Source organism: Chenopodium album, chromosome 16, assembly GCF_948465745.1.
Source record: "Chenopodium album chromosome 16, dcCheAlbu1.1, whole genome shotgun sequence".
In the NCBI taxonomy this organism is placed as follows: Eukaryota; Viridiplantae; Streptophyta; class Magnoliopsida; order Caryophyllales; family Amaranthaceae; genus Chenopodium; species Chenopodium album.
In genome coordinates, this window is record NC_137849.1 from 43610127 (window position 1) to 43637886 (window position 27760).

At 35.6% G+C, this 27760-nt stretch overlaps 3 protein-coding genes across 5 annotated transcripts; 1 reads left to right on the forward strand and 2 right to left on the reverse strand.

Moving 5' to 3' along the window:
* Window positions 1–3032: 3032 nt before the first annotated feature.
* Window positions 3033–16354, forward strand: LOC145586602 (cation-chloride cotransporter 1-like). Of its 3 annotated transcripts, none has more exons than XM_081643482.1 (14): window positions 3033–3266; window positions 3362–3447; window positions 4658–4807; window positions 5665–5743; window positions 6891–6982; window positions 7199–7313; window positions 7946–8046; window positions 8229–8290; window positions 9034–9258; window positions 9737–9851; window positions 11708–11902; window positions 12597–12997; window positions 14468–14629; window positions 15162–16354. In XM_081643482.1, the coding sequence occupies exons 3-14, from the start codon at window positions 4662–4664 to the stop codon at window positions 16250–16252; spliced, it is 2784 nt and encodes a 927-aa protein (XP_081499608.1). In that variant the 5' UTR covers window positions 3033–3266; window positions 3362–3447; window positions 4658–4661; the 3' UTR covers window positions 16253–16354. The 3 variants fall into 3 exon arrangements, with proteins under 3 accessions (XP_081499608.1, XP_081499609.1, XP_081499610.1); XM_081643483.1 differs by having other exon boundaries at window positions 3390–3447; XM_081643484.1 differs by lacking the exons at window positions 3033–3266; window positions 3362–3447 and adding an exon at window positions 6362–6471 and having other exon boundaries at window positions 4783–4807.
* Window positions 16355–17167: 813 nt separating this feature from the next.
* LOC145584368 (uncharacterized) lies at window positions 17168–18463 on the reverse strand. Its single transcript, XM_081641226.1, has one exon. The coding sequence runs from the start codon at window positions 18461–18463 to the stop codon at window positions 17207–17209; it is 1257 nt and encodes a 418-aa protein (XP_081497352.1). The 3' UTR covers window positions 17168–17206.
* A 1670-nt stretch (window positions 18464–20133) lies between these two features.
* LOC145585466 (uncharacterized) lies at window positions 20134–27226 on the reverse strand. The gene is made up of 7 exons (XM_081642167.1): window positions 26960–27226; window positions 24558–26474; window positions 24410–24464; window positions 23636–23784; window positions 23435–23521; window positions 22579–22707; window positions 20134–20432 (listed from the first exon to the last, which is right to left on the reverse strand). Exons 1-7 carry the CDS (start codon window positions 27026–27028, stop codon window positions 20331–20333), a joined length of 2508 nt encoding a protein of 835 aa, XP_081498293.1. The 5' UTR covers window positions 27029–27226; the 3' UTR covers window positions 20134–20330.
* Between the last annotated feature and the right edge of the window lie 534 nt (window positions 27227–27760).

The following is a 27760-nucleotide window of genomic DNA, read 5'->3' on the forward strand; positions in this document are numbered from 1 at the left end:
TCCTTGAACTCTATCTTTCCACTCTCAAAACACTATAAATAATAGACCCTCAATTCTTCACAAATTCCTCACATTAAAAGCTGAACTTTCCACTCCTCTTAAGCCTTCATGCCTTCCTCTTGCTGCCTTTCCTACACTCGTGCAACAACAACACCGAAACCGCAAGTTAAACTAGCTACTACCACCCTCTGCCGCCTAACTGCCACCACACCACCTAACTGCCGCCACACCAGCCCACTGTGAGCTGCTGCCAGAAGGTGCAGAAGCATCTTCTTTCTTTCACCTTCATCTTTGCCGCAAGTTTCTAAGAAAAATGATACTACTAACCCACTATATATGAGTATTATTACTTATAATATTATACTAATGTTATTAAGAAAGCTAAAGCTAACGTCACAGTACAATTACAATACCAATAGCACTATTTTGATATTAACATAACTCAAGATTTAATACTTAAGTGGTTCATACACAAAGAGAGTATTATCTATAGTTTTGTGTTTGTTTAGTTAACCTTATATTAATTAAGGTTATGTTATTTGTGTAGGAGGAGTCCCTCGATCGTGGTCAAATTTAGTGGTCGTACCTTTATTTTCGCATGATCAAGGTACATATAAGTGGCTAGGTCCTTGATACAATTTTTGAATGCATGTTTTGGTAAATGTTTGTTTTAATGTTGTTTGAATAAATGTTGCATATGAATATTTAATGATTTTCATGATGAGTTAAAATATATAATTTTACAATTTAAAGGTTTGATCTTGAAAAATGTTGATTGATTTAATAAAAGTTGTTTTTATATATTTATAAATCACTTGATTGAGTTAATTTAAAATTTGTAGCTCATTATGAGCCTGAGTATTTGATATTTAATTGTCCCTCTATCCGGGACTGGTTAAGTAAGACCATGAGCTTTGTATGATCTGGTCTTTTCTCGAGTATAGTTTAACTTGCTTGAGGGGGTGTGCACACTTAGGTGAGGAAAAATTGATTTTGGGAATTATATCTTAAAATTGGAAAGTTTATAAATTGGAATCTATTGGTTTATGGATATTACTACCCTTGAAGATCTAATTTTTGGAAAGTCTAATTTTGGAAAGTGACTTGTAGCAAGTTTAAATTTAAATGGTTATTCGAAAGCATGTTTGCCTAATAAACGTATTCACATGCCTTGCACTTATTCGTACTTAGCGATTTTGCTAATCTGTTTTCCTTTTTGTTTTGGTTCGCCCTATTTACCATTTTCAGTAAGCAGTCTTGATTTCAGGTGTGGAGTTGTTCGTGCGTATACTAGAATCGGGATTGGGATCACATAGTTAGGATTTAATTTTATTTATGTGTGGACGAGTTTTAATTGGATTATTTTGAAACAGTTATTATGTTATTCATATTTTTATTAATAAAAGTTTGTTATTTTTCCGCTGTAATTTGAGTAATTAAATAAGCCTTATGTGTTTCACGTGGCGGTAATACGCCCAAGTCTATCTCTACGATATTTGTATACGTATAAATATAGTATTTACGTAGAGGGAGATTTGGGTACAGTTGTCATAAAAAATTTCAGTCATCATATATAGGTTTAATTTCTTTCATCTACAAGCTAGTATTATTAATAGATCACTTGACCTTTTAAGCAAATTTCTGGACTTAAAATTCTTTTTTGAAATAATTTTTTCGTATTTAATCATAAAAGTAAGCATTTGTAAATGAATTTAGTACTCCGTAAAATAGAATACCAATTAGACAAGGAGAGACAATGCATAACAGGGGTAAGACCGTAAGAACGACTCTAAATAAACTCTTAAGTAATTAAATAATATTTTTCGTTATAAAAAACGTAATTAAATAATGTTTCTTTTAAAAATAAAAATTAGATCAACAACTAAACATTTTTTTTTTGACGGGAACAACTAAACATACTACAGTACTGAACTGGCTTATTTGAGCAAAATCAGTTTATTTGACCAACATTAGCTTACTGACTACTTCTTAAATAAGCTAATTCAAGGTGTTTGGTGGGAAGCTTATTTAAAGAGCTTATTCCACTAAATAAGCTTATTTAATATCTTAAGGTGAAATGACATTTATACCCCATTTAAATTAAAATCCAACCACAACTACCTACCATCCAATTAGCTTATTAATCATTTAACATACTCAAACAACTTTAAACAATCAGCTAATAAAATAAGTTAGTCAAATCAATTATTACAATCGGCCAGTCAAAATCAACTAACACAATCAGCTTCAGGTTTCAACTTTTCACTAGACACGACGAATAGCTATAAAGTGATTAGTACAAACATATCGATTGTAAGAGTAACTAATAAACGAAACCTTTTTTTTTTTAGTTACAGAAACGAAACCTTAATATTACCATCGAAAAATTTCCAATATTATCATCGCAACCTGACGTTGAGGGATGAATTGGGGACGTTGGTGACTGCTACTACGCAAAGAGTGAAGGTCAAGTGGCAGGTGGAACAAGCTGATGTGGCTGTTGCTAGATTTGGTGTCCAGATTACTCGTCAGCTAGGCTTCACAAAGATCAAACTTGAGTGTGATGCTCTTACGGTTGTGCAGACCACAAACAATTAGACATTGGGCTATTCTCCTTTCATATTGTTCTACGAGGATATCGAGAGATTGAAAGTCGAGTTTCAGTCTGTTATTTGTTGTCATGTGCATCGGGCGGGTAATACTCTAGCACACTTAGGGCCTGTTCTGTTTAGCTTAATTTCAGTTCTGTTCAGCTTCAATCACTTCATTTCAGTTTCTAATTTCTTTCTTTCATAAACAATTCATTTTAGCTCTATTCATTTCAGAAAATCGAAACAAACCCTTGGTGATTAGACATAATGTTAGTGAGTCATGTTTTGAATGGAGTGGAAATTTCTCTCAAAATTTCACAATTATGATGGAATTTAATTATTTAAGAGTTTAATAATATTATTTGGAAAAAAAAAAAAACCTATACCTAGAAAATAAAGTACTCCGTACAACATATAACATGTCCAATTAAAGCAAAGGAGTACATCCATTTCTCCAAAAACAAAATAAAAAAATAAAATAAATATTTTTTGGGATTTCAACATTTCTTCAATTTCAAGCAGACCAAATGAGAGAATTTAATCAACTCATTTAAATTGAATAATCGTAGTTGGTTTGAAGATGTTTAGACCTTTGAATTGAATTTTTCTTCGATCTTTATCACATTTCGCTGAATTCTTTGTATTATTTTGTTAAATAGTCAAATTTGTTCACAGGTAAGATTTTTCTTCAATGAAACTATGATTCAATCACATTATATTGTATTCTTTCAATTTGAGATTCATTTTTTGGTTTTTGTAATTTGAATAAGGTTTTTCTACCGATTGTTGTTGCCCTAGATCTACGATCTTGAATTTCGGCTTCGATTTCCCAGAATATATTTGCAATCGATTCCAGGTTTGAATTTTTTATTTATTTTTTTCTATTTTCTTTCTTTAATTTTTTTGATTGGAATTGGAATGATTTGAATTTTATACTTGGGCAAGTATATTGAGACAAATTATGTTGATGATATGTATACATTTCATTTGAGCTAGATTATTAGTTTATTACTGTTATTTTTGTTGATTGAATTGTAATTGCTTGGATTTGGTTGATTTTATTGTAATGTGGTAATTTATTACAGTATTTAAGGGACGAGGTTTTGTGAATTTGATTCGTATTAATGGAGGGATGCTCTTGAATTGAGCTCGAGATAGCTGTATAAGATTTGTGATGATTTGGTATAGTAATGTTCAATCCAAGATCCATTTACTTATCTTAGCTATGTAATCGGACCACAAGACGACTTGAATTCCCGTCCTTTCCTACTTTAATGGGTATATATTGCTATATTAGCTGTTTTTGCATTCAATTTAAGGCTTCCCGATTAGTTTCAATTAAGATACAGAAAAGCTAGATTGCACTTTGTCTATAGAGGTGGATTGACTTGATTATTACCTTTATGTAGCACCTTTGCTGATTACAACGTAAGTAGCTCACTTGAAAATTGAATCTTTTCAGTCGGTATTGAGTTATAAAATTTGCTGTTCAAGTCAGGTCAGATTTGTGTTGGCTTTGGGATCAAGTCGAATTTTAAATCAATATTAAGTTGGATTAATAGTATTTGGGTTAAGGGTCAGACAACTTTGTTGGATTTGGGCACAAATAACACTTCTAATGATGCTATATGCCTATATCTTGTAACATATGCTTCCATAAGCACCTCGATGAGCCAGCCAAATTACTCTCAGCTGTTGTGTTGGATGACTTGGATCTTTAGGAGTTGAGTTCCTGTCCTTTTATTGATGCAAGGAGATCTTTCATTTCAACAATTAACACAATTTAATTTTCTTAACAAAAATTTGGATTGTTAACTGTCCCTGGTAAGTGGGATCTTTTTGTTAGATTATAGTGTTGTGCCTCATTGTTGTTTGCTCACGTGAATCATTGTGCATGTTTTAATTTGTTGATAGTTTTCTGATCTGTCATTCTATTGATGTTTATTGTACCATGCTGAAGCATATATTGGTAACATTGCACAAATGTAATATTGAGTGAATTTAGATGACAGCTTCAACTAGTATATGCTTTATAGCGTTTCTTGCCATTTTGTTGTTTTTTGCAGAAAAATGAATGTCAGCACAGAGGAAGGCATGAGACCAGATGGGAGTGAAAGCTCGTCAGCTTCACATGCTGATGTAAATGGTACTCACAGGGAGTCAAAACTGGAATTGTTTGGGTTTGATTCTCTTGTGAATATTTTAGGCCTTAGAAGGTACAAAGTGTCTCCCTTTGTTTTTTTTTGCCCCCCTCTTTTCTCTGGATCTTCATTTTATTTCATTATTTTTTCAGTTTATTAGTTGTATGAGGCTATTGTAAAGGAGCTGCAAAATGGACTTGCTTTCCCATTCCTAGTTTTAATATGTGGTTTAAATTTTAACAGCCCATTGTCCGACTATCAAAGACTACCCTTTACTTCAGGCTTCAATATGATGAAATAAAGATAGGAAATATAGGTGTTCCCATGTTGTTGTTTAAATTACAACTTTACAAGCTGTTCATTTTGGTTTGGTTTGGTTTGGTTTGGCCTAGCTTAGCAATGGGAATATGCAGTTTAGTTTAACTGTTGTGTTTTATTATAGTTTGTTGTTCTCGTTTTCTTACGATAAATAAACCATCCCAACCGCATGTTGCAAACTAAGTTCAATTACTAAAACAACTTTGTTATTGGTGACTCTGAGGTTTTTAATAGTGCCATCTGGGACAATTTCGTGGCCCAAAGCGAAAACTAAAAAATGGACCCTAAACAGTAGAGTCGTATTTCATAGGTGATTCATCGACAAAATAAATCATACATTTTATGTTGCATGAATTTTATATAATTTTGTCTTCTTTTTTTTTTTTTTTTTTTTTTTTTTTTATTTTTTTTAATATCAAAATTTAAAAAAAGAATAAAAAAGATGTGGGGCCATTCAAAGCTGTTGCTCAAGGTGCTCATGTGGTCATGCCTATAGCTGGCACTGTTACTTAACTAGATTTTCTTGATTTCCTCTGACTAAAGATAGGCCTTTTTCTCTTGGTAGCTTATTGTAATGGAACCTTGATTTGTGCCTTGGTGATTTACTTTTTCAGTATGACTGGAGAGCAGAGTCATGCCCCGTCTAGTCCTAGAGAAGGGGAGGATGTGTCTATTATGCTTGAGCGTCCAAAGGTATTTTGGTATTTTATCTAGCATTTTTTCTGTCACTTCTAGTTTGTCTGCACTTTTTATGCCTTTTCATATCTTTCAGTTTGTAGTTATTAACTTTGTCATTGAGAGGAAGGAATAAATAAGAATAAAAGAACAACATGAACAATTTGGGAGTAATAAGAGAAGATGAAGAGGGAATTGTAGGCAGCCCATGATTTTCTTTTTCTTTGTGACGTTATCTATAGAGCGAGCCTCTTGTCACGAGGGAATAATAAGACATGATGAAAAGGGAGTCGTAGGCAGCCCATTATTTTCTTTTCCTTTGTGATGCTATCTATACGTGAAGCCTCTACACCTTTTGTATTGCTAAGTATTCCTTTGTTGTTTATTTTAAAGATATCATGTGAAGTATTGCCAAGAAACAGTGGTCAACTTTGAAGACATCTATAATGATAACATAGCTTTATAATGGGATCAAAACTACTCTGATATAAGTAATTAGGATTGCTCCTCTTATAGAGTTATAGACATATATCTATAATTTTTATAGGGTGCACTGTGAAATCAGAAATAGTCAAAAACTCCTCAAATTTGCGACTTCTCAACTTCTTAATCTTCCTAATATGCTTGCTGTCACAGATAGTTTTCCTGTCTGTCCTCTATCCTTTGGTGTTCTTCCATTGTCCAGAGATAAACTAGTGGATGCATCTTTCATATTGATCCAGTTTGCTTGCCCTGTACTTGACAAGGTACAATTTAGTTTTGAATGTAGGATCAAACATTTGTTTGGGTTGCTCTCACCCTTTTCATGAGGTGGCATTTTGGAGTCCCACTATTTTTGAACTCTTAATAGCACTTTATATTCAAGCTGCCTTCATGCTTTGGCGGGCATTCTTAAGTCATTTAGAGATATGGTACGGAATGTATCTTTACAAAAGTGGACCTATATGTTCGTTGTACTTAAGAAGCTACTCTTTTGATTGTGGGCTCAGATCTTTCTTGTGGGTAGTTACTAGAAACAAGAATATTTTGTTTTTATGTATGTTAAATTTTGGTCTAAAAATAGTGGCCTTTGTTTTGATTATTATCATCCCTCTGTGTGAGTTATTGCTTATAGCAAAAATCCTGATTACATTTTGCAACATGTTGATGTGTAATTTTTATTCAGGATGCTGATGTCAAATTGGGAACCTTGATGGGAGTATTTCTGCCATGCCTGCAAAATATATTGGGAATCATATACTACATCCGGTTTACCTGGTAATTTGCTTCTTTTATTCCTTTATTTCGATGAAAACTCAAAACTACACAGGCAGGGCTTGGGTATCAAGTCTTTTCTTTTAAAAGTCTGATTAATTTAATTATTAGATTTCTTATTTTTAAGCTATTTAAATTTCTTTACTTATCTTTCTCCACCTTGGTTGCTTTTAATTATTTGAGCTATTTTTCCTTTTGCTTTATTTTGTGCATTTACAGGATTGTTGGTATGGCAGGCATAGGCCAGTCCTTATTTCTCGTGTCGTTCTGCTGTATGTGTACGTTCTTGACAGCAGTGTCATTAAGTGCAATTGCAACAAATGGTGCAATGAAGGTAAGCTTAGCAGTGACTACTCTAACTAGTTTTTTGTTGTTTGATACCAGACGATGATTGTATGCAAAGGTATCTTTTTGCATATGCAATTTTTGTTGTTGGGCTGAACTACCATTAAGCCAAATAATTACTTACCTGGCTGCATGTTGATGACTGATGAGAAGCAATGCTACATCGATCCAATTATTACCCGTAGACCTTATAAGACTGATCAATCTACGACCTGTACTTTAACCTTTTATGGGTTGAATTGAAAGACTGTACCTAATCAGTAATGTAGCATAAATCAGTTATGACCTGGTAGGAGATTGAATGGTGACCCAACTGAATCCAATTTGAATGTTTGATCTACCAGTTTCCTGGGTCTGAATTTGTTGTGAGCAATAGTTTATTTTATACATTATATTATAAATAATATGCAATCTGTATTTTTCCCTTTTGTCCGAAATCAATTTGATAATAAGATCTCTTGATGTTTATTAGCTTTCATGCAATTATGGAGGCATGTACTTGTATTAGTTGTATATGTGAGTAATTGCATGTATTTTAGGGAATCATTTTCGTATAGTGTGAAATCAATACATATATTTGTCTAGTATGAAATGAAATAAATTTGTATTTTTGCATTACAGGGTGGGGGGCCATATTATCTCATTGGTCGTGCTCTTGGTCCAGAAGTTGGTGTCAGCATTGGACTTTGTTTTTTTCTAGGAACTGCAGTTGCTGCATCTCTGTGAGTGCTTACCTTAGATCTTTTTTTTTTTTTTTTTTTTTTTTTTTTTTTTTTTTTTCCTATTTTTTTGGGGTTTGGGGGGGGGGGGGGGGGGTTGTGAACTTGTGACAGTGATACGTAATATGACTTGCAAGCATTGTTTATTGTGACTTATTTTGTATGTTTCTCTGTTTTGTCCCCAGTTACGTATTGGGAGCTGTTGAAACATTCCTTAGTGCTGTGCCAAGTGCTGGTATTTTTACAGGTACTAATTATGAGATGATATATTACCGTGGAAATATTAAGAGGTGAACGTACCTTGCATGGCTGTGCTTGATATGTTTGTCTTTATGTGGGTTATTCTGGATTTCTAGAAGACCTGATGTTGGAATCATGGGGAGGTAGACTTTGAGCCAGGATCAAAGTTTGTGTGCTCCTGGGGAATTCGTGGTGGGAGGTTTTGGGGCTTTAGATAGTCTAGACCTGACTTTCAGTAGTTTGCATCCATAATACCTTTATTAGCTGGTCATTTTAATGCTTTGTTTGTGGTCAGGGAAAATTGCCTCAAATAGCACAAAATTTTGGTTTGTCTGCAACCTTCGAGGCTTTGACACAAACTTGACTTGATAACAGTGTTACATATAATATAGTTTAACCCCTAATATCTCAATTTTATAGCAACAGGCTGGAGATTTTACTGGAGATGCATGCATGATATAAATCTTTGATAATATCTAACATGAAAGCATATAAGCATAAAATGTAAAAAAAAGAAAAAACTCACCTCACCTTCCCTCAATCTCCCCAATCTTAGATGGAGAAAATTAAGGGGTGTGCAATAGAAACGAACTGGCATCATTATAGCAATTTACATCTTTGTGCCAGCATTCATGTTCTTCAGACAAAGTATTACCTATCGTGTCTACTGTTCGAGTATCCTTGCCATTTTTGTCTCTGCAATATCTTTTTCCCTGAATTAGATATTTCTTCTGTGGTTTTTTTGTGCAGAGACCATTACAAAGGTGAATGGAACAACAGTCAGCCCCATACATCAACCAAGTGTTCATGATCTACAAATTTATGGGATTGTTGTGACCATCATCCTCTGTTTTATAGTATTTGGTGGTGTGAAGATGATCAACCGAGTTGCACCTGCTTTCCTCATTCCTGTTTTGCTCTCAATTTTCTGCATATTTGTTGGAATATTTGCATCTGGAAAAGACAAGCCTGTTGGTGCGTGTACTTTTACATTTTTCTCGTGTTTGCAAATTAAATATTCTCGCTCTGTTAGGCTGAACCAAGATAATTAAACTATATAAGTAGTGTGACACCAATTCTGCAATTAGATCTAGCAATACTCTTTTATTAGATTTCCAAGATGTGAATTTTTTTTTGATGGTTGTATTGAGTCGATTTACGTACCTGCTTGTGTACTGATTCGTAACCTTGCAAACTGCAATGCAATGCAATGCATTAAAGCTTGCTTCAGTGATTGTGGAAACTTTTGCATTGGAAATAATATATTTACATATGCATGTTTGTTGTCTAAAAGATGCAGTCTGTGTGAATTGTCTATATGTTTGCACTTATATGCAGTATGGGTGCATGGACATGTGGATGTCTTTGCAACATTGAAGAATTACTTAGCTTACGGAGCTTCCTTTTGTTTTTCTTTGCTTGGCGAATTGGGCCCTTAAATTGCTTTACACAGAAGGAATAACTGGCATGAGTTTAACAACATTCAAAGAAAACTGGAGTTCTGCTTACCAAATGACTAATGAAGCTGGCATACCTGATCCTCTTGGATCAGCCTACTGGAATTTCAAGTATGTTTTATGATTCTTGTTTCTTTTGCATTCTTGTTTGTATTCACATGGTAGATACTTCAACCTAACATTGTATGATGTATATAAATTTTGGTTGATATGGTTCACATGTGATTCCAAGGGAGACTTTGGACTGTGTTTTAACTTAAGGTGATTATTGTTGCTTACTTACGCCCCATGTGGAACTTTCCATGTAATGAGCATGTTTTGTGTATGGTCATTATAGGAAAACTTGTGGTTCAAACTCTTAAAAATTAAAGCAAATCATGCAGAATCGCAATTGTTTTAGTTTCCCATACTGGAACTCTAGATAGATTATTTATAGTTTAGTAAGTGTATTTTCAACAGTCATTCAACTTGATATGAGTGGTTAAAGGTAATAAGCTTTAAGCAGAATCTATAGTGCTTGTTGCTGTAGTTAAGTGTGTGAGTTTTACACAGAGCTAGCTTATTACTTCTTAGCTCATCAGGTATTTGTTGTTCCATTGCCTAAAATTTAATTCAATGGAAAATTGTGTATGCATAACTGTAAAAGAAGAGAAGCCGTTCAATTCCTATGATGGTTAGCTACTGCTTTTTGATGGATGGATGTACAAAAAGCTGTGTAGTACTATTGGTTGAAGGTGATTTGTTTGTATTTGTTTTTATTAAGGCTTTATTGTAAATCAAATAAAATTCATTAAATAAAAAAATCAAAAGTTAAAGTTATCATTGGTATAGTAGGAAATTACTGGTAATGAGAATTTCTATGTTGGAAGTAGTCAGCCAACTTTGACCAATCTTACCATCATATATGCCCCCCACCCCCCCCCCCCCCCCCCCTTAACTATTTTAAATGATATGGAATCTTAAAATTTTAGTCACAATAGTTTTATTGATAAGTTGATACTAATCTTACAATTAGTATAATTATATACTTGTAGAGTTTCTGGATATGTTATTCTACTATTTATGGAAGTATTTGTTTACATAATTCCCGTAAAGGCAACAAATATTTACAAGTAGTACTCCCTCCGTTCTTAAAAGTTGTTTCCATCTTTTATTTTGGGTGTTTCAAAAAGATGTTTCCGTTTGGATTCTTTGCCATGTTTGACAGATTTTTCTCCCCAATTTACCCTCATGAAATTGGTTTAATCCCCAATGTATCCTCATTATTGGACCCACCATCTTCCTTTACTAGCCACCCTAAGAAATTGACCCATCTACCCTCAATGTTCTTCTCTTTTCATCACATGCCATTCTAGGAGAGAGGGTGTAAGATTCCCGTCATATACAAAAGTTAGTATCAGGGTCAAGAAGTTAGGGGATTATTGGAAGGTCTATTTTAGGTTAGATTTATTAATGGTTCAATCCCATATACAAAAGAAGGGCTAAGGTTAACAAATCCCTTGCCTTCAGGTTATCATGATAAAATTTATTTTAAATACCAAGAAGAGTCAACTAATGATCTGAAGAAATACTTGATTCCAGCTATACAAATGCCTTGATAATTTGAAATTGAAACTTTTAGAAGGGGAATTTTCTCAGAGTGCACCACCAAATTGTTAACGGAACTGTCTTTCACACTTTGGCTTCTAGAGTTTTTCTGTCCCTTCTGGCCACAAGAGAATCTTTCATATAACTATGATGAACCTAGTTCATCCCATACATACCTTATGTTTAGCACTCTTGCTCTTTAAGGCACAAAAAATGTTTAGCAAACTCTGCCTCTTTAAAAATTGGTACTTTTCTGCTTTGCATGTTATGTCATCATTAACTGCTACCCTGTTCTCCTTTACCCATTCTAGTTTAGAGAATATTGTTAATTTGTTAACTGCTGTATAATTTGTTTTTCAATATACACTCTGACTATGCAGTGCATTGGTTGGCCTTTTCTTTCCTGCTGTAACTGGTATCATGGCTGGTTCAAATCGCTCTGCCTCACTGAAAGATACTCAGCATTCAATCCCTGTTGGAACATTGGCTTCACAACTCACAACCACTGGTCTCTATCTAATCTCAGTTTTGGTATTTGGTACTTTTGCAACTAGGGAAAAGCTTCTGACAGACAGGTGTGTGATTTTGAACTTTGGCTTTTGCTCTTTTTCATTATCTGAACCAGCCATAGTCACAGGGTTGAATTAGGCAATTTTGGAAGTTCTTATGCGTTAAATAAAACTCTGCTTCTTTTTGTGAACATGTGCTGTACACTCACCTACTTTCTTTATCTTATTGATTTCATGTATTGTTATTTCACCTAGGAAGTAGGAAGCCACAGAGGAGCCTTGCTGTGAAATGATAATGGATTTATCCTTATAGAATTTATTGCTTGATTGTGACATTAGGTATATAATTGATTGATGAAAAGCACCTTCGAGCAGTAGTATTAGGATTTAGGACAGAAAATCAAATTTAAGGAATGATAAAATATATATCCTGTATGCAGACAACTATAATTTAGATATTGCGATGAAATTGATGTCAACTTTACATGACTTCTTGTGGAGGGATTAAGATGCATACGAATTCTAGTTGCCTTTTTTCTAAGAGCTAGAAACATTCACAAAAGAATCATATTTTATTTTATTTCATATATTTCCACTGGTACATAATACATATGGATGTTTATAATCCCAGTGTTCAAGGATTCTTGAACCTTACTCTGTAATAGGGTTTTATCATCTTTATTTCTTTGTTGCATATCTGTTTACTCAGTTGTAGGGTGTTGACATCTTTCTCTGCTTTGTTGCATCTGCTTTTATGCAGGTTACTTACAGCAACAGTTGCTTGGCCTTTTCCAGTAATAATTTATGTGGGAATTATTTTGTCAACTTTGGGGGCTGCTCTTCAGAGTTTGACTGGTGCTCCACGCTTGTTGGCCGCAATTGCAAATGATGATATTTTACCTGTTCTTAATTACTTCAAAGTAGTTGATGGGGGTGAGCCTTATATTGCTACCCTCTTTACTGCCTTCATTTGTCTTGGGTGTGTCGTGATTGGGAATCTGGATCTTATTTCTCCCACAATCACTATGTTTTACCTGCTGTGCTATGCGGGTGTGAACTTATCCTGCTTCCTTCTGGACCTTCTTGATGCTCCCAGCTGGCGTCCGCGGTGGAAATTTCATCATTGGAGCCTCTCACTTTTTGGAGCAACTATTTGCATAGGTATGGTTATTTTAATAATTATTATTAAATTTACTCGTGATCTGCATCTTTTGGTAATTGTTACTCTGAAAAGGTTGATGATTGGGAACTTGTACATCTCTAATTTAGAAGGCATCTAGGCTAGACCTGGCAAACGGGTCGGGTACGGGTTGGGTCAGTTCGGGTCGGGTCAATTCGGGTCGGGTTGAGTTCGGTTTAGGTCGGGTTAGTTTTCGGGTCCAATTATCGGGTCAAGTTCGGGTCGGGTCTATTTGGGCCAGGTCAATTTTCGTCTATGTCGATGTAGAAATTTGATCAATAATATATTAAAATTATTAATAAGTATAAAGTTTAATAATTGAATATTAATAATATATTCATTAGACAATTCCAACAATACTATATACACAAGACTGTATTGTTTCATATGTATGATCACACTATCATTGATTAATTGGTCAAAAATTCAAATTTGATAAAGTGAATAGTGGAAAAAAATTCAATGTAACACTAAAAAGAAGAAGCTAAGAGTAATAGTAATAATTACAATAACAAAAACTAATGTTCGTAATCAAGCGGAACTCTTTATGAATTACGAGTAATAAATTACACGCACATTTCAATAGTATTATACACACAATACTATAATGTTTAATTTAGGTTATTTTCGATCGTTTATTCGGGTAAAGTAATTAAGCCTTAAATCAGTTAAGTCATTTTGAGTATTTGTTAATTTTGGGTCGGGACATTTCGGGTATAGTTCGGGTCGCTTCGGGTTCGTTCAGGTCAATCAATTCGGATCAAAATCGGGTCGGGTCACTTCGGGTCGGGTTGCTTTGGGTATCGGGTCAATTTCGAGTCGGGTTAATTCGGGTCGAGCTAATTCGGGTATTGGGTCAAGTTCGGGTCAACTCCACTTCGGGTCGGGTATGGGTCTAGTCAATTTTGTGTTCGGGTCACGGGTCGGGTCAGGACTGCCAGCTCTAATCTAGGCTGCATGAAAACATGCTTTGGGGTGCTGTAGTTGCCACCATAGAATTTCCTACATTTTATGGATGTGAGAGAAATATATATTTGGTAAAAGATGAGGGACAAAAGCGAACAAATAAAGTTCCATCTCATTAGAGCTTTCGAAGAGGTTTGGAGCATTATAAGAGGAAGGAAAGGGACTAGAAGTGGAAGTGAGAGGAGCTAACTAAACTGAATGGTGTTACCCTGAATATTTTATGCTGAGAGCTTGGGCAATTGGGCACTTGTGCCGGTATCTATGCAATCCTGTACTGGCTACTCTTAACTAATGGTGCGCATTTGCGCCAAACAAGACTCTTCTTGTTAGATTGCATAGACACCGACATGGTTTTTGCAATGTTGTCTGTTCAGTTAACTGATTCATTTAAGGCTTCTTGCTGTTCCAAACTAATGAATTTGTGTGGTAATCTGGGTTGATTTCATTTTGGAAAAATTTGATTCACTTCAGGGTTTGTATTGCAGTGATCATGTTCTTGATCTCGTGGTCATTCACGATTGTATCTCTTGCCCTTGCATGCCTTATATACAAATATGTGTGCATCAAAGGAAAAGCAGGAGATTGGGGTGATGGTTTCAAGAGTGCTTATTTTCAACTTGCCCTTCGAAGTCTTCGTTCTCTTGGAGGTATTGATTTAAGATTCTACTTTTTGTTGCTAATGCTATCATTTTCTTGTCAAAGATCTATGTTTGTGGATCGGTAAAATTTGTACAAAATTTTGACATTGATCATATGCTAAGCATATATAGTGCTGTAGAATGTTTTTAGTACCAGTTAGCTGTTTGAAACTTAATTTACAATCACCCAATACTTGTTTTTAGATCATATCATCATAGGCAGCATTGATGATTTTGGTTTTTTTCAAACCTGCTGACAGTCAAAATTGTCCACTAGCTATGGTGCTTGACTTTGTAGGATGATGGTTACAGTTGAGGGTCATAATCTCAATATGATTGTTTACAAATCTGTGAATTACTTCTTTATATCTAGACCAATTTAGATTAATGTAAGATCGTGCAATTGGTTTTGTTAAGAAGTGGACTTTATTTATACCTTTTTAATTTCATTTAATTTATTTATTTGTACAATTGTACTGTTGCCAAAAAAAAAAAAAAAATGTCTATTTGCACCATGTGCCTAACTTTATTGCTATTTCAGCAAATCAGGTGCATGCAAAGAACTGGTATCCTATTCCATTGATCTTCTGTCGGCCTTGGGGCAAGCTACCAGAGAATGTACCATGTCACCCCAAACTTGCAGATTTTGCAAATTGTGTGAAAAAGAAAGGTCGTGGAATGTCAATCTTTGTCTCTATCCTTGATGGGGACTATCTTGAATGTGCTGAAGATGCTAAAATTGCATGCCAGCAGTTGAGTACGTACATTGAATACAAGCAGTGTGAGGGTGTTGCAGAAGTAGTGGTCGCTCCTGACATGTCTGCTGGCTTCCGTGGCATAGTTCAAACCATGGGCCTTGGAAATCTCAAACCTAACATTGTGGTAATGCGGTACCCTGAAATTTGGCGTCGTGAAAACCTAATTGAAATTCCATCCACCTTTGTTGGAATAATCAACGACTGCATTGTAGCAAACAAGGCAGTTGTCATTGTCAAGGGTCTTGAGGAATGGCCCAATGTGTTTCAACGGCAGTTTGGCACAATCGATCTGTATTGGATTGTACGGGATGGAGGTCTTATGCTTCTTCTCTCCCAGCTTCTCTTGACAAAGGAGAGCTTTGAGAATTGCAAGATTCAAGTCTTTTGCATAGCAGAGGAGGAAACTGATGCCGAAGGCCTCAAAGGAGATGTAAAGAAGTTTCTTTATGATCTCCGTATGCAGGCAGAAGTAATTGTTATTACAATAAAAACATGGGATGTACAAGTAGATGGTGGATCCGCACAGGATGAGTCAATCGAAGCATTTACAGCTGCACAACGTCGCGTTGCTGATTACATGTCAAAGATGAAAGAAACAGCTGAGAGGGACGGCACTCCTTTGATGGCTGATGGTAAACCTGTAGTTGTGAATGAGCAACAGGTGGAGAAGTTTCTTTACACTACCTTGAAGTTGAATTCAACGATGCTAAGATACTCAAGAATGGCCGCTGTGGTACTTGTTAGCTTACCGCCACCTCCTCTCCATCACCCATCTATATTTTATATGGAATACTTGGATCTTTTGGTGGAAAACATTCCGAGGCTTTTAATTGTAAGAGGATACAGGAAAGATGTAGTCACATTGTTTACATAACTTCTAAGGCCCCCAATTTTTGCTAGGGGGTTAAACATGGTGTACTTAAGGACCAGAAAGCTCGAAACTACCTATTTTTGTTCATATCTTCTGTTTTGACAATTCTTTGTAGATTACAGTTTTGTCAATCATTCTTTTTGTAGATATATGTTTAGGCAGCCCATTCTTTTCTTTTCACCCAACTCAGGTATTTACTGTTTTCGTGGTGTTGGTCATTTGATGGCTCTTCACTTCTTAAAATTCAGATACATTAAAACAAAGTTGTGTTAGGTAGGGAAAAGGAGCTGTAACAATACCACAGGAAAACTCTGATGACTGCCATTGGAGCCCTTGGATGGAATGAGCTGTGTTCGGGCGAGCATGGGAAGGTGGTGATTGCTGGTAGTGGATTCACCGAAGAACCATCACCATGTCGAAAATGCAGTAGAAATTACGGCAGTTAGAATACCCTTTTAAAGTATCCTGCTTTCAAACTGTGTTGACAGGAGCAAAAACGGAACGACACTTATAGGAGTATTACACCTGCTAATTTTTAAAATATTTAAATGAATATTACCATTATTAAGTTTTATGAATTTGTGGTGAAACTATTTTGATAAGGTTAAGAGTTTTAAATGGTAAAACCCCTGAAACTATTGTACCAAAAAAACTATTGTACGAAGTACAAAACAAAGATTTTATGGTCAAAACCCAAAAACGAACCCAACAAAATTGTAAATACTTGTATCATGAGCAGAATTACAAATTTTAAAAACTCCACATTTTTATTGGAAGCAAATGTATCAACCTAGCTCGCATAACATAATATGCATTTTTTGCTTCTAAGTTTTTTTGTGTATCCATTTTTATAATCCTCTAAAAACCCTTCCCAATTTTCTTTCTAAAAGGATTATTTAGATCATGCATATATTATGCACATCTCAACTATGCCAAATGATTTACCAAACTAAACTCCTAAGGAATCACATGCCTTAAACTTTTGCACTGAATCAGTGTTTTCTGCTCACCACCTTGACAAAAGAACAAAGTAACAGGGCAAGTATACAAGCAATTATCAACCAAACTCACTGTCGCCGAACCAGGCTCCACCCGCTTTAACGGGTCTGGTATCGGCCCGAATAAGTAGTTCCCGCTGAGCAAAAGACGTTGAAACGACGCCGTTGCAACCCTGAGGGCATACACTGGGGGTATCATGCCTGTAAACATGTTATGCTCCAATGACAATGCTGATAAATTTGGTAACTCAGCCAAAAATTTTGGCAACAACCCACTTATCTTATTGTAGCTGAGATCAACAGCCAACACATTCCCTCTTTTTTTCCCTTTACCATTCGGCGAATTGACGGCTGAGAACTGATTATGAGACAGATTGAGTTGCTGAAGTGATGGGAGATCAAAAACTTCCCCTGTAATTGCACCACTTAGCTCATTGTAACTAAGATCTAAGACTTCGAGTTCTTGCATGTGGAAGAAATTTCTAGGCATTTCTCCTCTTAAACTGTTGTTTCTCATTGAAAAGGAAATGAGGGAAATAGGAAGAGAAAGTGGATTAGTAGTACCAAAAGAAGAAATATTGTTATCACTTGCATCAAAGTTGTACAAATTTTTCAAAGAACCTAAAAAAGGGAATTCACCAGAAAGCTGATTTTGCTGTACTGCTAAGTCTGTAAGGTGACTTAGTTTGTTTAAACTCGGCGGAATTGATCCGCTGAGTTTATTGTCATCTAGATAGAGCTCTTCTAGGTAAGGTAATGAGCCAAGTGAGGTTGGAATGGAGTTAGAAAACGCGTTCTTAGACAGACTAAGTCGTCGAAGGTGAATCAGGTTGGAAAGGGATTCAGGCAGTGAGCCTGACAGGGAGTTGCCTGAGAGGTCTAGTGTGTTGAGATATGGAAGTAACCATGTAATGTTAGTGATTGAACCCGAGTAATCCGCCCCATCAAGGGCAACCTCGGTGACTCGACTTAGTCCAGCAAGACTGAAGTCACACCTGATACCACAGGTGAAATAAGCACTGAATACATGATCACAAGGATCAACAGAAAAATCCCAGGAACTAAGACATGATCCTGGTGTTATCGATTTCGAGTCGATTAATCTCTTCAGATCTTTCAACACCTCTATATCTCCTGGATGTGTTCTTGCATCAGTCACTACCAAAAACAGCAGACAGAAACATGCACTAATCAGAAAATGATGCAGTAGCTTCATTTTTCTGTTAACTTCAGAAGGTTTTTTTTATTTTTTTGGTATCTCACTGTTGAAGTGATAAAAAACAGCAATACTAATTGTACTACTTGAAAGAGTGAGCAAAGTAAAGGAAGATCAAGTAGTTGAGCCGTACAAATCAATCTGACAAATGATTAATTAAGTAAAGAAATAAGATCTTGTTATGCAACAAAGGAATATTTTACGCCTCACAAATAATACCATTTTGTTGCAAATAATAAGAACGGGGATAGAAGTAAAAGTTAAACCTGTAGTGGTCGGTAGTGTAAGGCAGTAGGAAATACAGAATAATTAAAGTTGAATAATTATGAAATAATAAAGTCAAGTTGTGAAATTAAAAATAGTAATGGAACTGACTATTGTGTGCAGGTAAAACATAGGGATTGAGAACTTTGAAAGTTGCTTATAGATCTGATGCATTGACATTTACAAGGTTTTACTAACCCAAAAACTGTGATTAAATTCCTTTACTACATTTGTCAGTAATTGTTGGGTTAAGACTTTAGACGCAGGTTATGATTCTTATTTTGAGGTTTTATTAGAGATAATCTATTTGTTTAATTGTTAGTTAACCGTTAACGTACTGTTAAATGGTAAAATATTTTAATGAATGCTATTCATGAAAACTTTTCATTATAGTACCCGTATTATATACTTCAATATTTAACTTATGAATGATACATATAGCCTTATGACTACAAATAAGCGATTAATATATGAAAAATGTTATACATAAGCCTTAGGGCTACTTATAAGGAGTTAAAAATGAAAAATAACATTAATTACACTAATTTGTGATTTTATCATGCATTCCTAAATTAATATCAAATTAGAAATTACATTAAATGCTTATTTTTAGACCACACTCACCTAAGGGCAACATTTAGCAATTAGCATGCATTACCCTTAATATATTTCCTAAATTGATATGGAACATTAATTTAGAAATGCATGACAAAATCACACGCAAATCAATATAATTAATGTTATACTACATATTTTCATTTTATTTTATTTTAATTTTTTTCATTTTTAGCTCCTTATAGCTTTAAGAGCTATGAATATCATTTTCCTTTAACTTATTAAAAAAAGTGTTGGATTTTGCTAAAAGAAAAAAAATACTCCGTAATAGGTTTCATTTTTCCATGAGATCAAGTTTGGGCTTAAATTCAGAAGTCAAGGATTTCTGCTAAAAAAATGACTAGCTTACACTTGTTCTTCAACCCATCGACCCATATGTTAGATTGGTCATCTCAGTGTCCTCGGACCAATATTTTCAGGTTAAGGTTTAACATTTACCCTGATAGTTCACAATGTTAGATCACCTCAACGGCTTTACTTGTCACGTTTGGTACGCAAAAGTTCATTAAGGTAAAACGTGTTTTCAATCTTCTCCCCACAATATCTCTACTATCTCTGACTATCAGAGTGAGTATCATGCCATGCTAGAGAGAGCTTCATAGTTTTAACTACAGGTAGCATCACAGTGAACCAAGACTATATCCATACTTCCATAGAGTTCAAATACAACGAGACAACAACATCGCGCTCTTTAGCCTTCTGGTTTATAGATACAAAGAAGGATAATCCATTGTGATTCAATAAATCTAATTTCACTTCGAAAGTGGGCAGCAGTAGCAAAAAATGAAGGATTTGAATGAAGACCAATAACTTTTGATAGTTATCCTACTATTTCAAGTTAAGCATACAATTTACAGGCCTACTTCTAAACATCACCTAATCCTCTACGCAGTCAGCAGGGTAGATACAAAGACCTAAGAGGCTAAAGTAAAAAATATAAACCAAGAAAGTGCAGTAAAACAAGCACCTCCAGTGGTCATCAAACTCTTTAGATATTCACCTTCTTGTCCTCAAGTTTCCGGGCAGCATTATCCAAATATTGCTTTACGCGAGTCTGGCTTGTCTCAAATATGAATGGCATTCCCCTAATCTGCAGATAAATCCAAAATGTATGTTAAGCTTGCATTTTGTAACCATCTTGTACAACACTACCAGCTACAGTAAGTCTTGACTGCATTGTTAAAATGAACAAATAATGAAACAAAAACAATTAAACAGAGGAGGCCAACTATCTCAAAACAATACCAGTCAGAGGGCATATTTAATTATGGTGACACAATTAAAAGTTACACAACATCACCCACAAACAAATCAGTCAGTGGGCAAATTACTCAATGTTAATAACAGAACCAGAACAGAAATTTACTAAAAGAAACTATAACCTCTTGCTGCTAGTGCAACATACATAGGACGGTCTATTTTACGTCTCAGAAGATAGAAGTGACTTTTCATAGTACCTAGGGCCTGTCTGATTACCACCCAGAAAATGAAACAAATTATAATCAAATATAAACAGGAAGATGGAGTAATTTAAAACTATTCCATATCTTTGTTGCCCATGTTTGATGATGATGATATGCTATTTTTCACTTTACTTCATCTCTTGTCATCCTCCTTGCATCAGTACATGCTCCAGTCACTCTCCTCCCACACTTGCTATATCATTGCTTATTTGTGCTCCATGTAGGACAGAAACTGCCAAATTATGCTTACTACACCCTGTGTGAAAGTTGGTGACTTGGTTCTTATCCAAAAACAGTTGTCAAACTACCCAAAGCTCAGCTTTTCCCCACCCTCTCTCATAGACTTTTTTTTTTGCAATAACAGTGGAAGCAGAAGGGAATCAGGATAGGCCGATAGGGTGCATGGAATTGCGAGGGGAGTGAGAGAGAGAGAGTACTTCACATAATGGGATTGCAGAAACAACAACTCTTTCCTGGTAGAATGACTTGCCCTATAAAGACTGAGACAATCAGAAACCCCCATGTACTGGATGTACCATAACTATTAGAAACATGCCACGAGCTAGTTTAGCTGCCAAAAACATGCTATATAACCAATTCTCTTCAGGGAGAGATAGATCTTTGATGGAAATTTATAGCTAGACCTGCCTTTACAGGTCAATAGGTCATATGGCTGGTTTCCAGTCAATCAGAAATGGGTTCGTACTGCCCAAGGTTCAGATCAATTCTAGTTCAGGTTTGTATATTTTGGGTCAGGTCAGGCACGACCATAAGGGTTGGATCGGTGTCAGATTGGGTTTATATCAAGTTAGGTCCATCACGTCTATGTTGACTTGGGTAACTATTCCATCTCATCAACATTAAGTTTTTTTCTGAATCAAGTCTGTGCTATTAAGGGTAGATCGGAATTAAGATGATTAAATATTATCAGGATTCAAGGGAAGCCGTATCAGCAAATATCAAGTCCATATCTAAGACATTTTGAATTATAATATACTTTATAAGACATCAGATTTTTGCAGATGTATTTTAAGTTGGATTAACCATTAAAAGAAACCTGAATTGTTACATAATCCAATGCTTTTGCAGATTTTTCGTATTACATTTGTGTGCTTCTATGCTATAAAATTTAGGTTACTAGTTATTCATAATGAACCTAATTTTACAGATTGCAATTTTTACATTTATAAAGTAGCTGACTAAATAGAACATTATTATTGACGATGACTAAATGCATACTTTCCCTCTAGTTCAAAGCTTTATATTTACACCCAATATCAACATCATTCAAAAATGCGTATCTGGCATAAACGACTATGTAGTTGCTGAGTCATTCAACCAAAGTACCAAACCATCATAAATTCTAAGATGTGTACTTCATTCAATTCCATCAAGAGATATATTACTTCCCTACATCAAGGTTCCTAAGATTTACAATGCAATAAAAGTATATAAAGCAACAAAAATTAAAAGTAGCAAAGTAAGATGAAATGTTCGGTCAAGTCGAAATTGAGGTCGGATTTGCTTTAAATTTGGGTCACCTAAATTCAGGTCATGATCGGTTTTGGTCAGTCGAATCAAGGAAATTCGAGTGAAATTGGGTCGATCTAAGTTGGGTTGATCCTAGTCCCAAATCAGCTACCATTTTGGGAATTACAAGATTTGGAAAAGATTGGGTTAGTTAAGTACATCTGCCATCTGCAGACATTAGTCACATTACAGATACAAGGAATAGAATCAAGCGCACATTTAAAATAATGTATAGTTAAATACCTCAATCAAGCAATTTGAGTGCAGACCAAGACTTTGCCCTGGGAAGACTTCCTTGCTATTTACAAAGATTGAACATTTTCCAGTATTCTTTATATTAAAAGCTCCATCTTTGTCCATCTTTATAATTGCCTGGGTCATAAACAAATCAACAACCACAATGCCACATCATAAGTCCTCAAGGTGCAGAGATGAATACGTGAAAGAGCATAAGAAAGAAAAACGATGCTTGATCAGACAAGCAACATTTTCCAATGTGAAAAAAAATACTGAAAACAAGGATTGGCAAAAGTTTCAGAATCAGCAATAACAGTTCAGCAGATGGTAGATTTACAGGCTTTGATCATGAAATTTAGCCTATTCCATTTTGTTTGCACTCCTCATATACCTTCCTCGGCATAAATCTATTCAGTTATCATAAATTAAAGGAATTAAGAGGGAATTGTGCATTGTGGACAAGGCCAACAAGCTACAAATCTATACTCTATAGCAGCACACGAACTTCCTCCCACCCCCGCCACTCCAACCCAAAGAAGAAAACAGAGGACTGCAAAGCCCTAGGTACAGCAACCATTCAGAAAAGAAAATCCATGGAAGAGACCAAAGCTTGAATAAATAGACTACTAAACCTCTTCAACGCTAACAGATTAAGTTAAAAGCAACTAAATTTAACATTGGTAGTATACCATTTTTGCTCTATAGACAAAAGCATTATCGATAACAACAAATGAAAATATGTAATCAGCTCAAAAGAAAAAGCGGAAAATAAAATTTTTTTAAAAAAAAGCCATGGTTGATATACAACATATTGCCATAAGGATAAGTATCTTCAACAACATGAGTTTACAGGATATCTCACCTGTCGCCTTGATATCTTATTTGCACGCCCTTCTCTGCCCAAGTCAATGTCAACCATAACATCCCCTGTTGCTCTTCCAAGCAAGACCTACAATTCAAGCAAGGTATGAGGGTCACAAGTCAAGTAGATGCAGCAAAAAAGATGGCAATTGTCAACTAGGATGCAGCAAAAAGGATGAGAACCAGAAGCCAAACAAAGTACCTCAGGTTTCTTAATGTAATGCTTTGAGTGCCGACCATATAATATTGCAATTGCGCCATGTGATGAAATGGCTCTCTGCATATATGAATGTGCATTTTGCTCCAACCTTATGATCGCCCTCTTCACATCCTCATGCTGATATTTTGCAACTGAAAACAAACAGAATCAATAAAACAAATAAATACAAAAACTATTGTTTGACAGAAAATTAAATTAATAATTATATAAAATTGAATATAATTTAAAGAGCATAGATGGCAATGGCATGGTAAGGGGAAAAGGTATTTCCTCACAGATTTCAAGCAGTAACAGTGATATTAAATTTTCAGGTGCAAAGGGAGGTACATTGCAAATGTGACATCAGTAATCACTTGTCAAAAAATCATGTGCATGATACTGATTGCCCAGAAAGCTGAAATGCCTCAAAACAAAATATGCATCTTTTGGTTTAGTTAAATGCTCTATAATTGCAACCCAAAGACAGACAAGGCCAAGGGAGGACCACAAAAGGCCGGATTTAGGTCAATAGTACTCAAATATAGGTGATGTTAAAGGATGAAAAGACTGCCCTAAAAAGGAAATGTTTAACAACAATCTCAGTCGTGCCAAAAAAAAAGTAGAGCATGCTGACCTATAGAACAGATAATTAAGTGCCCACCATTATAGATGAGTTTTCAACTAAAGACTAGTGTTGGCAATAAAAATTAAATATTTAGGGGAGGAATGTAAACAAAACATTGGCAGAAACAGAAGGTCCAAGCTAATTCATTGTACCTTCTTTACTGCAGAAAAAATCCTGATCTTCTGGACCCAAGTCCATATCAAGTATCTGGCACAAAAAAGCAATTGATTTGAGGAAATGATGGGGAAAAATAAAACTTTACAGCAATACCATACATTGCTAACAGAATTTGAATAGTACCATTGCTTCAACATCAGAAAAATAAGGAATGTCAGTATCACTCTCGGAGAATAGCTCTTCAGGGTCAGATAATAATGGATCTACACCAGGTTCTGCAGCCATACCATCCGCAGATCCCAGTGTGTGTGATTCCTGATTTTTAAGGGCCAGTGATGTCTGACCATCCTGACTAGTTCCCCCGACAGCAGTGTGTATATGGCCCACATCTGAGAGATGACTTGATTTCTCAGCAACACTGCAGCCAGGCTGTCTAGACAATGGAAGTTCTAAAGGTTCGTTCTTTACTCCCTGACTACTTTGACATGGAGCTCCAGGGCCACTACTAGAACTCCTGGGGCCATTAAACGTTTCAGGCCTAGATGTCTCAAATTTAACCCCAGGCTCATTAACAGCACGATTAAGTCCCACATCAAGACCTCGTGTCTGAGAAGCTTGACGTGATTCACCAAACCGTTTCTGTTCTCTCTTCATTGTGCTTAGACCTTTTCCACTAGATTGAGTGCCTGTGCTATCCTTACCATGTAATGATAGGTTATAAGCCTCACTCTGAGTTCTTCTACTGGCAGATGCTGACCGCAGCTTACTAGGAAAAACAATATGATCGTTACATGGAATTTCAGGATCCTCAGTGTTTAATACGCAGCAAATAACACCATTACAATATTCCGGGAACTCAGAGTTGACATATGCAGTTGGTGTAGGCATTTGAGTTTCTGAACTATTTTGAAAATTACTGTCACCCATGTGAGAATCAACATCATTTTTTTCAAAAGAACCTGTATTACTCGGGATATCAATATATACGTCTGTAGCAGATGGCTCTTTCGTTTCAAACACATTGGGCAATCTGTCATCTTCATTAACATCATTAGGGGAGTCTAACAAGAGTAGATTTAACACATCAAGATTCCCTCCATCAAAGATATGCATCTCCTCTTCACTTGTGAATTCAAAGTCTGCAAAAATGCCCTCAGTGCAACCTCCAGGATTTTCCAAGTCATCGCCTGGTATTTGATTTGTCAAATCGGGATCTGTGTGCATAACACCATACTCAGATGTTCCTCCGGCATCATCATTAACAAAAGGATCTCCTATGTGTATACTTTTTCCCCTAATGCTTATATCATCAGGCATATCTGGCACTGACATGCCATCAATTGGTTTCCAATCAGGCATTGCAGGGGGTGGAGATGTGTACTGCAAATGATATTGAGCTTCACTCTCAGGTATAGATTGATTAAAGGTTGTGTTTCCTTCAAAACCAGAACACATGATGTCTTTACGATTACAATCAGGATTTACTTGAATATTGTTTCCTTCAAACATACTATGACCAGGAAGTTCTTTGGAAGACGCATTATGCAGTAGCAAAGTGTTATGCTCCATATGATCTTCAAATGTATTATGTTGCTGAGTGGGAAATTCACTAGCCCCACAAGATGGAGCACCACCTCTCGTGACTTGAGGAAATTCATCACGCAACTCATCAAAATCAACATGTTCATATTCCCCCAGCCCAAAATGACCAGCCATTGGATCTCCAAGTATGTCGTCTGGGACTGGAGCTTCAGCCCCATTCATAAAACAACTATCACTAGTTCCAACGAGAAAAGCCAAATCACCCTGGTTATGAGGCTCATTGCATATTCTTTTCCTCATAGCATAATAACATCTACGTACACTTTCAGCCCTCCTCTTCCCATGGGCATTTTTAGCTCCTTTCGTATTATCAGCTCTGTTAGATTTCGAAGCAAGATTCGATGAAGAGCGTTCTAACTCCACCATTTGTTCAGCAGCTCTCGTCGATATAATAGGATCGTAAAGAAGACCAAGCCACCTATCTTGCAATTCCTTAATAGTAAATCTCCGCGAAAATTGCACTGCACCCTTCGCTAGTGATTCCAAGGAAGCACCAGCCTAAAAAAAATGCAAAACACCCAACATTCACATAATCGGTAAAAACAAAATCATAACATGCCGTAATTACGCAAACAAACAGCAACAATTCATTCTTAATTACTAATTACACATATACCTTAAACCCTAAACCCTAATTACAACTCCGAATACCCTAATTTCCCACCCAAAATCAAATCTTTGTGATCACCACCAAAAATTAGAATCATAAACTCGAATCAATTGGAAACGACAATCAATTCGAAACTCAAATTACCCAAATAAAGAACACAAAATCAAGAATCATAATCCCAATCACACACCCAAAAACCAAAATCATACAAAGTAATAAAAAATGCATCAAACCCTCAATTACAAAAAAAATTAAAAGACCCAAATACAGAAAATTCATCAAATTCCCAAATAAACAATCAAATCCAACAAACAAAAAGTAGAACATCAATTTCAATAATAAAAGAAAAAGGGAAATTGGAAAAAAGTGGTACCTCGATTGCATTCTTAAGCCTAAGGTCATCTTCAGGAATCCAAGGCGAAGGAAGAGCAAGAGCTCCCATTTCTCTCACTCTTCTCCTCCTCCTTCAATGGAGGTTTTAATTTGGCGGGGTTTAATGGAGGTTTGAGGAGAGAGAAAATGCAAAAAACCCCAATTTTTTTTAGAGAGAGAAAAAGATTGAGACAGCAGGCGGGAGGTTTCGGTAAGAGGAGAGAGAAAAAAAAAAAAAAAAAAAAAGTTTGTGTTTATCACGGAATTTAGTTACTGAGTTTAACGGAATTGAGAAAATTGAGGAAGATGAAGTAAACACCAATAATAATACTCTACTCTGAAGTTTGGTTCATGTACTGTTAGTGTAATGGTTTGATTAGAGAATAAATATGGAGATGATGAGGTGGTGATGATTTTGTGTGATCAATTTGGTTGATTTTTTGGTTTGGAACATCTCTTAAAAGATCTTCGATATCAATGATGATTTTTTGGTTGATATCGGAATTGATTATGTGGAGACGGAGTGTTACTGTCTTAGCTGTTATATGTCAGGTGAGATTACGATTTTTACTGTTTTATGACAGGTGAGGGCGGAGTGTTATAGTTTTCAAGTGTTTATATATCAGATGGGACGAAAAGGTTGTGAAGTAATTTTGATTTTATTATCTGAAAAGATTTTTGTTATGAAACTTTGAAGGCACGTAATAGAGGTTTAACGGTATGTTTCACTCTTTATCAAAAAGGAACTTTTGTTAGTTAAAGCAGTTCGCCTCAAATGCAAAATTGAAATAAATAATCTAAC